A 9,518-nucleotide genomic window follows, 5' to 3' on the forward strand; every position below is an offset into this window, starting at 1 on the left:
GGCCGACTGGCCTCCTGTCGGCCACCAGGAGGCCGACTGGCTGGCGCAAGCCGACAGGGCTCCATAGACGTGTTCTGGCCAGTACTCGGCCGACGCGTGGCCGACTCAACTCCTGTCGGCTAACTGGTGGCCGACTGCCACCTTTCGGCCAGTGGAAAGCCGACAAGTGGCAGTCGGCCACTGGGAGGCCGACGTTATAATATTTTTGAAAAATTTCAAATAGACACATTATTTTTCAAAAAGATTTGAAAAAAAGCAATATTTAAAAAAAATTAGCCAATAAAAGAAGAACATCCTTCCGGAAAGGAAATGTTTTTTTGGAATGTTTCGGAACGGAAAATGTTGGCGGGACGGAACCGGAAAGGAAATGTTTCACGAGCCACCACACATCAAGATGCCCCCAGGCCCACCGGGCCAACTGCCAAGTGTCGCCATTCGCACGGTTCTGTCGTCGTCCTCGCCCACATGGGCCGAGAGCGGAGCGCCCGAGCCGAACCAAAACCTCTCCCTCCCTTCCCCGTGGTTCCCCCCGTCCCCACCCCACCCCACCCCATCATCGTCTCCCGCCTCGCGAATCGCGACTGTCCTACGCGCTTCCAGAACCCAATCCCTAGCCAACCCAACGCTAGATCCCAGTTCCCAAGGGACACGGGCATGGACAATCCGCCGCCGATCACCGGCTCCGGCCGCGACGGCGGCGCTTTCGCCTTCATCTCCAAGGGCTGGCGCGAGGTGCGGGACTCGGCGACCGCCGACCTGCAGCTGATGCGGACGCGGACCGACAGGGAGCTCGGGCGCCTCCTCGCGTCGGCGTCGGCGCTCGCGGGGCCCGGACCGGCGCCGCCGGTGGCCGCGGGGGCGCCCTTCGCGGAGCTGGAGTTGGTGCGGAAGCGGATCCAACCCAAGATTGCCGAGCTCAGGAAGCAGTACTCGTCCACAGTGCTCGACGGGTGGCCGCCAAAGTCCGGCGCCAGCCTCCGCGTCGACCTCTCTGGGATTACGGCTCTCCGCAACGCCATTGTGTCCAGCGGGAAGGCCGACGGCGGTCACGAGGGGAAGAAGGATTGGGAGGTCGTGAAGATGATACGGAACGGGCTCAAGGATTTCGAGCGCCGGAGCCTGTCAAGCGAGATGTCTGCTGGGTTTCGTGTCCGTACCGACTTTGTGGAGAAATTTAAACTGAGCTTGGTAAGTTCGACTGCAGCATTTGAGCAGTGAATGATCACGTGCTCCTAGTACTTGTTTATTAAACCATATGCTTTGGAAATCGAATTTGTTATGACTGACAGCTTTGGGATACATAGCAATAAAATAATATAATCATGTTACGGTCAAGTACAACTAGAGCTGGCAGCAGCAAGATATATTTCCCCCTCATTTGTTAGTACTATTTTATTACATGCTCCCTCCGTTTTTATTTACCTTGCATTTTAGGAGTAATTCGCTTCTGAGCACGGGCTCAGATGCTCCCGCTGACGGAAAAAATAAAAAGAGATACTAAACAAATCCAAAAAACTCCAAAATTTTTTTGAGTAGTAGACAATTTGATGCGCAAGGTCCGCTTCAAATTTCATATCATTTGGACATTCGAGCATCTCTCAGCAAAAAAGACAAATTGGGTCAAAAAAATTGTAAACAGTTAACCTTTTTCACAGACCCAGATTTTGTCTTTTTTGTTGAGAGCGCCTCAGATCCCCAAATGAACTCAAAATTGGAGCGGGCCTCGCGCATCTAATTATCTACCACATAAAAAAAATTGGATTTTTTTGAATTTTCTTTTTATTTGTTTTGATTTTTTCCGTCGGCCCGGGTGCAGATGCACCTGAGAGCCAAAACGCCGCACCCATTAGTTTTAATCTAAGTTAAACTTTGTAAAATTTGACCAAGTTTCTCAAAAACCATCTAAACTTTCACTATAAAAAAAAATATGGTATGAAAATATATTAAATGGTGATTCCAATTGTATTTGATTTGGTATTTGGATGTTAATATTTTTTTTATAAACTTGCTCAAAGTTTAAAAAGTTTGACTTGAGACGAAACTAATATGCAAAGTAAATAAACACTAAGGGAGTATATATATATGATAACGTTTTGGTATCTAACTCATTTTCGTAAAATAGGTGCACTGTATTTCTAAATAAGATGATTGTAGGAACAGCTAAAATCAGCAATTTCAACTTAATATGCACGTCCATTTTTCCAGCAGGCAATGACCCGATGACATCTGCGCAGCATTTCTACCTTTAAAAACGATACAAAGTTCATAATGTCATGTGAGCTGTGATGTTTGGTATCAGTTAAAGTACTAATGTGTACCAGTCATTTTTATTGCAGAAATTGCTGAACAAGGAGTCTCAGGAACCGAAGGTAATGCAAAAGAAACAATGCCTGAGCTTAACTGCACTTCTTCTGTACAATTGAAATGACAATTCTGTTTTGAATACACTCCCCTAATGTGAACTTTCATGGATTCCCTTTGCCTTGTAGCCTATCATGATGATATCAAGCCCTTTAAGAAATATATGTATAATTCTGCAAACTGCAACACATACTGGTTTAACCGTCGATTTTTCTGCACCAAGATCATTACTTGTTGCAGAAAAAAGGAACCAATAGAAAGGATTTGATGCTTACAAACTATGAAGCAACATAAACGTAGCTAACTTGCAAGTATGACTTCTTCTAGATGACATCGGAGGCCAATTCGTATTGAAGTGGCCATTATTTTAACTTCATTGGCATTGAATTCGTTTTTCTTAAATTCAACAAGCTGGTATATTTTCTAAAAGCAACCCTTCTTGCTAAAAAACTGCTTGATTCTGCAGAAATGTGTTTTGGTGCTCAATCCTCTACTTGCCTTTTGGTCTGATTAGTCATTGCTTAGGTTTGTTTTCTCTGAACTGAATTTGGAATGTAAAGCAGGATGACCCGCCACTGGATCTAACTGAAATACTGGCATATCTAGTCCGGCAGTCTGGACCATTCTTGGATCAACTTGGTGTACGAAGAGGTACAAAGATAAAAAAAATTCCTTCAACTCTTGTTTCTTTTTTGGTGGCGTCTTTTAAAATTCTTTTTAATGTTGTGCCGCAGATCTGTGTGAAAAAATAGTGGATACATTGTACAGTAAACGGAATGGCCGGCTCATGCATCCGTCTTTTTCAGGAGATAGATCCTTAATTAGTAATGAGGACATAACTGATGAGCTTGATCTAAGAATAGCTAGGGTGCTACAAAGTACTGGCTATCACAGAGAAGGTTTTTGGAACGATCCTGGAAAGTACAAGATCTCAGACAACAGACGACATGTTGCAATTGTCACCACAGCAAGTCTTCCATGGATGACTGGGACAGCTGTCAATCCATTGTTCCGTGCTGCATATCTGGCAAGAAGTACAATGCAAAAGGTGACACTAGTGGTTCCTTGGCTCTGTAAGTCAGACCAGCAACTAGTCTACCCGGATGACATCACCTTTAGTTCGCCAGAAGAGCAAGAAACTTATATTAGGAACTGGCTACAGGAAAGGCTTGACTTTGCAGCAAATTTCAAGATATCCTTCTATCCTGGCAAGGTAAACATCCAACTCACATATATCATCCCAAGGTTTACGTCTTCAGTCCATACTTTGTTTCCCCCAAAGATTTTCATTGTTCATTATTTTCCACAGTTCTCAAAAGAGCGGCGAAGCATTATTCCTGCAGGGGATACCTCAGAATTCATTTCCTCAAGAGAAGCTGATATAGCAATTTTAGAAGAACCAGAGCATCTCAATTGGTATCATCATGGGAAGCGTTGGACAGACAAGTTCAATCATGTCATTGGCGTAGTTCATACAAATTATCTAGAGTATATCAAAAGAGAGAAAAATGGTGCTCTTCAAGCTTTCCTTGTTAAACATATCAACAATTGGGTGACTAGGGCATACTGCCACAAGGTACAGTGTTTTAGGTCAATTTTGGTGTTGACATCGTGGCTGCTACAGTACAACTAATAATGGTGCCTGCAGGTTTTACGTCTTTCTGCAGCAACTCAAGATCTACCCAGGTCCATCATTTGCAACGTTCATGGTGTAAATCCGAAGTTCCTCAATATTGGTGAAAAAGTAATAGCAGATAGGGAGCATGGACATAACTCTTTTTCCAAGGGAGCGTATTTTCTTGGGAAGATGGTTTGGGCTAAAGGTTATAGAGAACTGATTGATTTGCTATCCAAACACAAAAATGACTTGGAGGGCTTCGAGATAGATGTTTATGGAAATGGTGAGGATTCACAGGCTGTCCAGGCTGCTGCTAGGAAATTGGATTTGGGCATCAATTTCTACAAGGGAAAGGACCATGCCGATGATTCACTCCATGGGTGAGATTAGAATCAAGCAGGCTGCTAAATTAATTCCCTTTCTTTTTTGGCTATATGTTGCTAATTACTGAAGTGGTGATTTTTTTTTTCCGCTTGCTAACTTCCAGGTACAAGGTTTTCATCAATCCCAGTGTTAGTGATGTACTATGCACAGCAACTGCTGAGGCTCTTGCAATGGGGAAATTTGTTATCTGTCCTGATCATCCATCAAATGAATTTTTCAAGTCATTCCCCAACTGCTTGATGTATAAAGCTCCAGAGGAATTTGTTGCCCGAGTGAAGGAGGCCATGTCCAGTGAACCTCAACCTTTGACCCCTGAGAAAAGATACAGTTTATCATGGGAAGCAGCAACCGAGAGATTTATGGAGTACTCGGAGCTTGACAAAGTTCTGAAAGATAGAAATGGTCTGTATGGAGAAGGTGTAAAGAGAAAAGGAGCGAGGAAGCTACCTTTACTCCCTAAATTCTCAGACATCTTGGATGGGGGACTAGCATTTGCTCATTACTGTGCAACCGGTAATGAGATCCTCAGAATGGCAACAGGAGCAACTCCTGGTACACGCGACTATGATAAGCAACAGTGCATGGATTTGAATCTCTTGCCTCCCCAAATTCAACACCCTGTATATGGCTTGTGATGTGAATCTGGTTTCACTTAACTAATGTATAGTTGGAGGACTTTTCTCCCTAGGTATGTGCATACAAGTGTTGTCCATTTCCTGTAGTGACTAATGACTAGACAGTAGATTAGTACAGCTCACGCATTTGTAATCTCACTAGGTTCTATATGGTTTGTCTTGTTTGTAGCATTTGCCTGTAATTATCTCCCTTTTATTCTCCAAATAGGCAAGTTGCATCAACAATGGCTACTAGTCTACTACTGGCTTTTTGCATCTTGCGTATTTGTGGATTATGATCATCATCTGCCGATGGCACCTGTACTTATTATGGGTCATAGATACAAGACACACTATATTCAGTAGAAGAACAAAAGGCCACCGCAGAGCATATGTGCTAGTGAGTAGTTTTAGGCACAGAAAGGTAAATAGGGTATTTTGGCGTGCTTCAACTAGCTGAAATAATCTCTTGAGTATTGAGATTCATTAAAAAGGTTATGGAATTAATCACTGTTAATTTCCCCAATTAGCAAAACTATTACGGGATTTAATCACTGTTATTTTCCCCAATTAGTAGTGGTGATTTTTATCGTGCTCCAAATGTATTATGATAATCTAGGGAATGTAATTTACATAGATGGAAAATATTTGGTGTGCTTCACTCCAAATGTATTTGCAGCATCAACATACAGTAGTGTAAAGTTCAGTGATATCTGAGAAATTCCAGAAGAATGTATATCACTGAAGTTCCACTGTAACGTGCTGCTTCTGGATATCACTTAAGTTCCACTGAAACGTGCTGTTTCTGGATATCACTGAAGTTCCACAACAATTTATAGTTACACAAATGAGCAAAAGGAAACAAAATATTTGGGAAATTTGATGAGTTGTGCCGATAGTTCTTTGTGTAGATTGGTTTGGGTGTACATCCAGTTTGTCATGAGCTTTGAGCTTACTATATGCTGCAAAAATATCAGCAAATCAATTATTGTACCATCACAACTTCTAAACCGATCTTGCAAAAGTACCAAGTGGAACGATGATTTTCAATCTCAACCAAACAACACAAAAGAGGAAGATAGAAGATTTAGGAGAAAACTGTCCATTAACAGAGGGAATATGTAACAGCTTTTTTGGGGGGCATTTCTGTTGGAAAGACTGCAATGCTTTATTATCAAAATTCAGCATCATAATTACTTCTATAATACTGAAGAAATTAGTCACTTGCTGTATACACAACATAGTATTGTACACGATACTAGTTGATTCCACGTACTAGCATTGATGCTCCCATGGATTACTCTCTGGATAGAACAATCATACGAGAACCAAGCAGTGGTCAGTTGGTTAGAGCACACACTCATCACCCACCTGCGTTTAAAAGCAGCAGCCTCCGCAGGGTGCCTCATTTCTACCTAACCATGTACAGTTAACGGAGGGAACTTCCCCCCTTTAACCACCGTTATTTTTCAGAATAACCACGCCCGACGATGACAGAAGTTTGCAACTTTGTGTTTCTTTTTCTTTGGCAGGGAATTTGCCACTTTGTCAACTCGCAATGTTGATAGCGACATCTTTCTGAGTTTTTTCAGGGTTCTTGAAGTGGCCAAGCCGTGCTAGGTTGTCAGTAGTTTCTGCAATTTTCACTATTGTCGTAACCAAGTCTGAGATAAGTGTGGCAGTAACAGCCACATGCATCACTTGCAACACAGCTGCGTCCTCTGATAATTCATTCCTGAGGTCTTTTGCAACTTTGATGGCTGAGGACATGGTGATGTTGGCTGGAGATGGTACTATCATTGTCCGAATGGCTGTTGATAGGTCCTTGAGCGCCTTGGCCGAGTGTGAGCTCATTTCCCCACACGCCATTCGGACCTTGAAGGTTAGCTCTGGATTGGCCTCAGGGTACTGTTGATGAGGAAAAATGTTGTTGGGCCCGTAGTAGTCTCCGTATAAGATCATGGAGTGGGGGAGGATCTGCAATTACCTGGGATTTTTGCAGTGTGATGACATAGGAAGCAAGAGCCTCCATTGAAGATGCGCACTGACGACAAAGAGCTCCGAGCTTCTGGTATTGGCTCCATGGGTGCCGGAAGCCGAATTTGCCATGACCGGGCTCCCACTTGGCAAAATTGCTCTGCAATTTTCAGAATAACATTACAAAAACTGCCGTGTGTACAAGCTGTCTTGTTGCAGACGTTTATTGCAGCTTCTGCGCTGAGCATATAGTTCACCGTCAAAATAGTCTGTGAGGAAGCTTACCAGAGAGTCCTCACTGGCCTTGGAGTTGAGGACGCTCTTGTACACTTGCAGAAAGGCTTTGTCCTCCAAATTCTCGCTAGCAGCCTTCTCTCCAAAACATTCGGATTCCAATCCTGCGTACGATGTGCTCAGTTTTCAGTCTCACAAACTCTTTTGTACCGATATGAAGTTGCTACAGAGGTTCGACAGGGGAGAAGCAGAACTAGTATAAAACAGAGTATGTCTGGTGACAGTTTTCAGTCTCACAAACTCTTTTGTACCGATATGAAGTTGCTAAAGAGGTTCGACAGGGGAGAAGCAGAACTAGTATAAAACAGAGTATGTCTGGTGAACTCTTGTCAGGAAAACTCCACCGTTTGATGTTCCTTTCTTTATTTTTCTTTCCAAAGAACACAAATCAAGTTGCATTCGTATACCATTGAAAACTTGAACGAGAGTGACAAAAAGGGGCAGGAATAGAAAAAGTATAGTGATTACCTTGAAGAAACTGCGCCAGCTTATCGAGGTTGGCGGCGGTGAGCTTGTGGAGATCCTCGCCGGCCCAGACGGGGAAGACGAAGATGGTGGTGCAGAGGCAGGTAAGGACGCCGATGACGATGGTGGAGAAGCGCTGGTGCGCCAGCTGAATGAGCTCCTCCACGCGGTAGCTGGACACGGCCACCAGGCTGAAGGTGAGTATGAAGATGGTCACGCCGTAGTCGTACCTCGCCTTGATCTCCGGGATGAAGCGCGAGAACGTCGCCGCCGACGCTGCAATACATATATATATAATCCGTTTCTAAATATAAGTCTCTTTAGAGATTCAATTAGAGGCTACATATAGATGTATATAGACAAATCTTAGAATGTTGATTCATCTATTTTGTTTTGTATGTAGTTGATAATAAAATCTCTAAAAAAGACTTGTATTTTTAGGAATGAAAGGAGTAGTTGCCGGACCATGCGTATGCATCCGAAAACGTAGTAGTATAGTATACCTAGGAAGAAGACGAAGATGGCGAGCAGTATGGGCTCCCCTTGTGCACCACAGCGGTTAGCTACCTGATGAGCTCCCACGGCGATGAACCCAGCCACCAGCGTCGCGAAAGCTCTATTCAAGCCTTTGCTCAGCGTGCCACCTGTTGCATGCATGCATGCAGCGCACGTTCAGGTTCAGAGACACACATACACATATACGTATACTAATACTAATATGGTGCGGCTGTAACAAGTATGACGACACGGACCGACGGTGTACTCCATGACGACGACGACGGTGAGCACGGCCCACATCGTGGAGACCCCGAAGCCCTTGAAGAGCGGCGTGACGTAGTAGAGGACGGACACCAGGGTGAGCGCCAGGCCGACCTTGAGCGAGTGCGCCACCCGCCGTGGGTCCTCCCTCGCGATCCTGCCCACCTTCCTCGCGAACACGGCGACCCAACACCACAGCCCCACGAGCACCGACCGGAGCCGCTGCCAGCAGCCCGCGAACGAGACGCCGGCAACAACGCCTCCTTGTCCGGCCGTCGTCTCGCCGTCGCCGTCGCTCACCCTGATGCGGTGATCAACCTCCATGGCAGAAATCAGAATGGTGGTGGATACGCAGCTAGCTGTGCTGTGTTTTGTGAAGCAGCTATCCAGTGTGTGGTGTGTGTATGTGTGAGTTGGCAGGGAGGCTATGGCTGCAAGGGCTTATATAGACGCGAGGAGACGGCAGCTGCATGCGGCGCTTTTCTGGACCGCGACATGTAGGAGTATCTCATATTGCGATGCGACAGACGATAGCCCCCCCGGGCCGGGCCGATCGACCGGGTATTCGGTAGCGGAGCAAAAGCGTAGCATGCATGGCGCCACCCACTTTCTCGGGGAATATGACCCGAGATCTCGCCCTTGTGGATCGTGTTTGGTTTCGTCTCGTCTTCTTCATCTCCAACGTTGCTCCTGCTTGTTCTGCATGCTCCAGTGACTGGTCAGTGATACGAGGAGATGTGTGTGTTCGGTCGATTGCGTTTTTAGCTGTGCGTCATGCTTTGAAATGGCAGCACAGCAAGGCCATCAGTCATTTCGATCGACATGTGTTGTGTCGGATAAGTGCGTGCGTGCATGCATGTGTATCAACTTTGTTTTGGTGTAGACAGGTGTGCATGCATGCCTTTAGCTTGGGCGTGTTGCGTTCTTACGTATGATCCATGATCTTCCATTCCGTACCTCCGTACGTAGCTCACGATCACCCACGGCGGTAATTAGTTTAGTTTATCTACTAAATCTGCTCTTTTTGACTCGAGGAGAATGAGAGC

General features: G+C 45.0%; 2 protein-coding genes across 5 annotated transcripts; one reads left to right on the top strand and one right to left on the bottom strand.

Annotated features, from left to right (window-relative positions):
- Positions 1–498: 498 nt before the first annotated feature.
- Positions 499–5,220, top strand: LOC123426695 (digalactosyldiacylglycerol synthase 1, chloroplastic-like). Of its 4 annotated transcripts, none has more exons than XM_045110562.1 (7): positions 499–1,188; positions 2,322–2,369; positions 2,922–3,012; positions 3,096–3,574; positions 3,671–3,937; positions 4,010–4,359; positions 4,467–5,220. In XM_045110562.1, the coding sequence occupies exons 1-7, from the start codon at positions 655–657 to the stop codon at positions 4,996–4,998; spliced, it is 2,301 nt and encodes a 766-aa protein (XP_044966497.1). In that variant the 5' UTR covers positions 499–654; the 3' UTR covers positions 4,999–5,220. The 4 variants fall into 4 exon arrangements, with proteins under 4 accessions (XP_044966497.1, XP_044966501.1, XP_044966499.1 ...); XM_045110566.1 differs by having other exon boundaries at positions 3,168–3,574; XM_045110564.1 differs by having other exon boundaries at positions 2,925–3,012.
- A 906-nt stretch (positions 5,221–6,126) lies between these two features.
- On the bottom strand, positions 6,127–8,873 carry LOC123430267 (aluminum-activated malate transporter 1-like). The gene is made up of 6 exons (XM_045114145.1): positions 8,466–8,873; positions 8,217–8,357; positions 7,717–7,989; positions 7,240–7,352; positions 6,965–7,114; positions 6,127–6,885 (listed from the first exon to the last, which is right to left on the bottom strand). The coding sequence occupies exons 1-6, from the start codon at positions 8,794–8,796 to the stop codon at positions 6,526–6,528; spliced, it is 1,368 nt and encodes a 455-aa protein (XP_044970080.1). The 5' UTR covers positions 8,797–8,873; the 3' UTR covers positions 6,127–6,525.
- Positions 8,874–9,518: the final 645 nt, after the last annotated feature.

The sequence above is a fragment of the Hordeum vulgare genome, chromosome 2H (assembly GCF_904849725.1).
Source record: "Hordeum vulgare subsp. vulgare chromosome 2H, MorexV3_pseudomolecules_assembly, whole genome shotgun sequence".
In the NCBI taxonomy this organism is placed as follows: domain Eukaryota; kingdom Viridiplantae; phylum Streptophyta; class Magnoliopsida; order Poales; family Poaceae; genus Hordeum; species Hordeum vulgare.

Coding starts and splice junctions, on each gene's coding strand:
- LOC123426695 (XM_045110562.1), top strand. CDS start 655: ATGGACAATCCGCCGCCGATCACCGGCTCCGGCCGCGACGGCGGCGCT. Junction 2,370..2,921: donor AGGAGTCTCAGGAACCGAAG/GTAATGCAAAAG, acceptor TGGAATGTAAAG/CAGGATGACCCGCCACTGGA. Junction 3,013..3,095: donor TCAACTTGGTGTACGAAGAG/GTACAAAGATAA, acceptor GTTGTGCCGCAG/ATCTGTGTGAAAAAATAGTG.
- LOC123430267 (XM_045114145.1), bottom strand. CDS start 8,796: ATGGAGGTTGATCACCGCATCAGGGTGAGCGACGGCGACGGCGAGACG. Junction 8,358..8,465: donor CGTCATGGAGTACACCGTCG/GTCCGTGTCGTC, acceptor TGCATGCAACAG/GTGGCACGCTGAGCAAAGGC. Junction 6,886..6,964: donor TCACACTGCAAAAATCCCAG/GTAATTGCAGAT, acceptor CCTCATCAACAG/TACCCTGAGGCCAATCCAGA.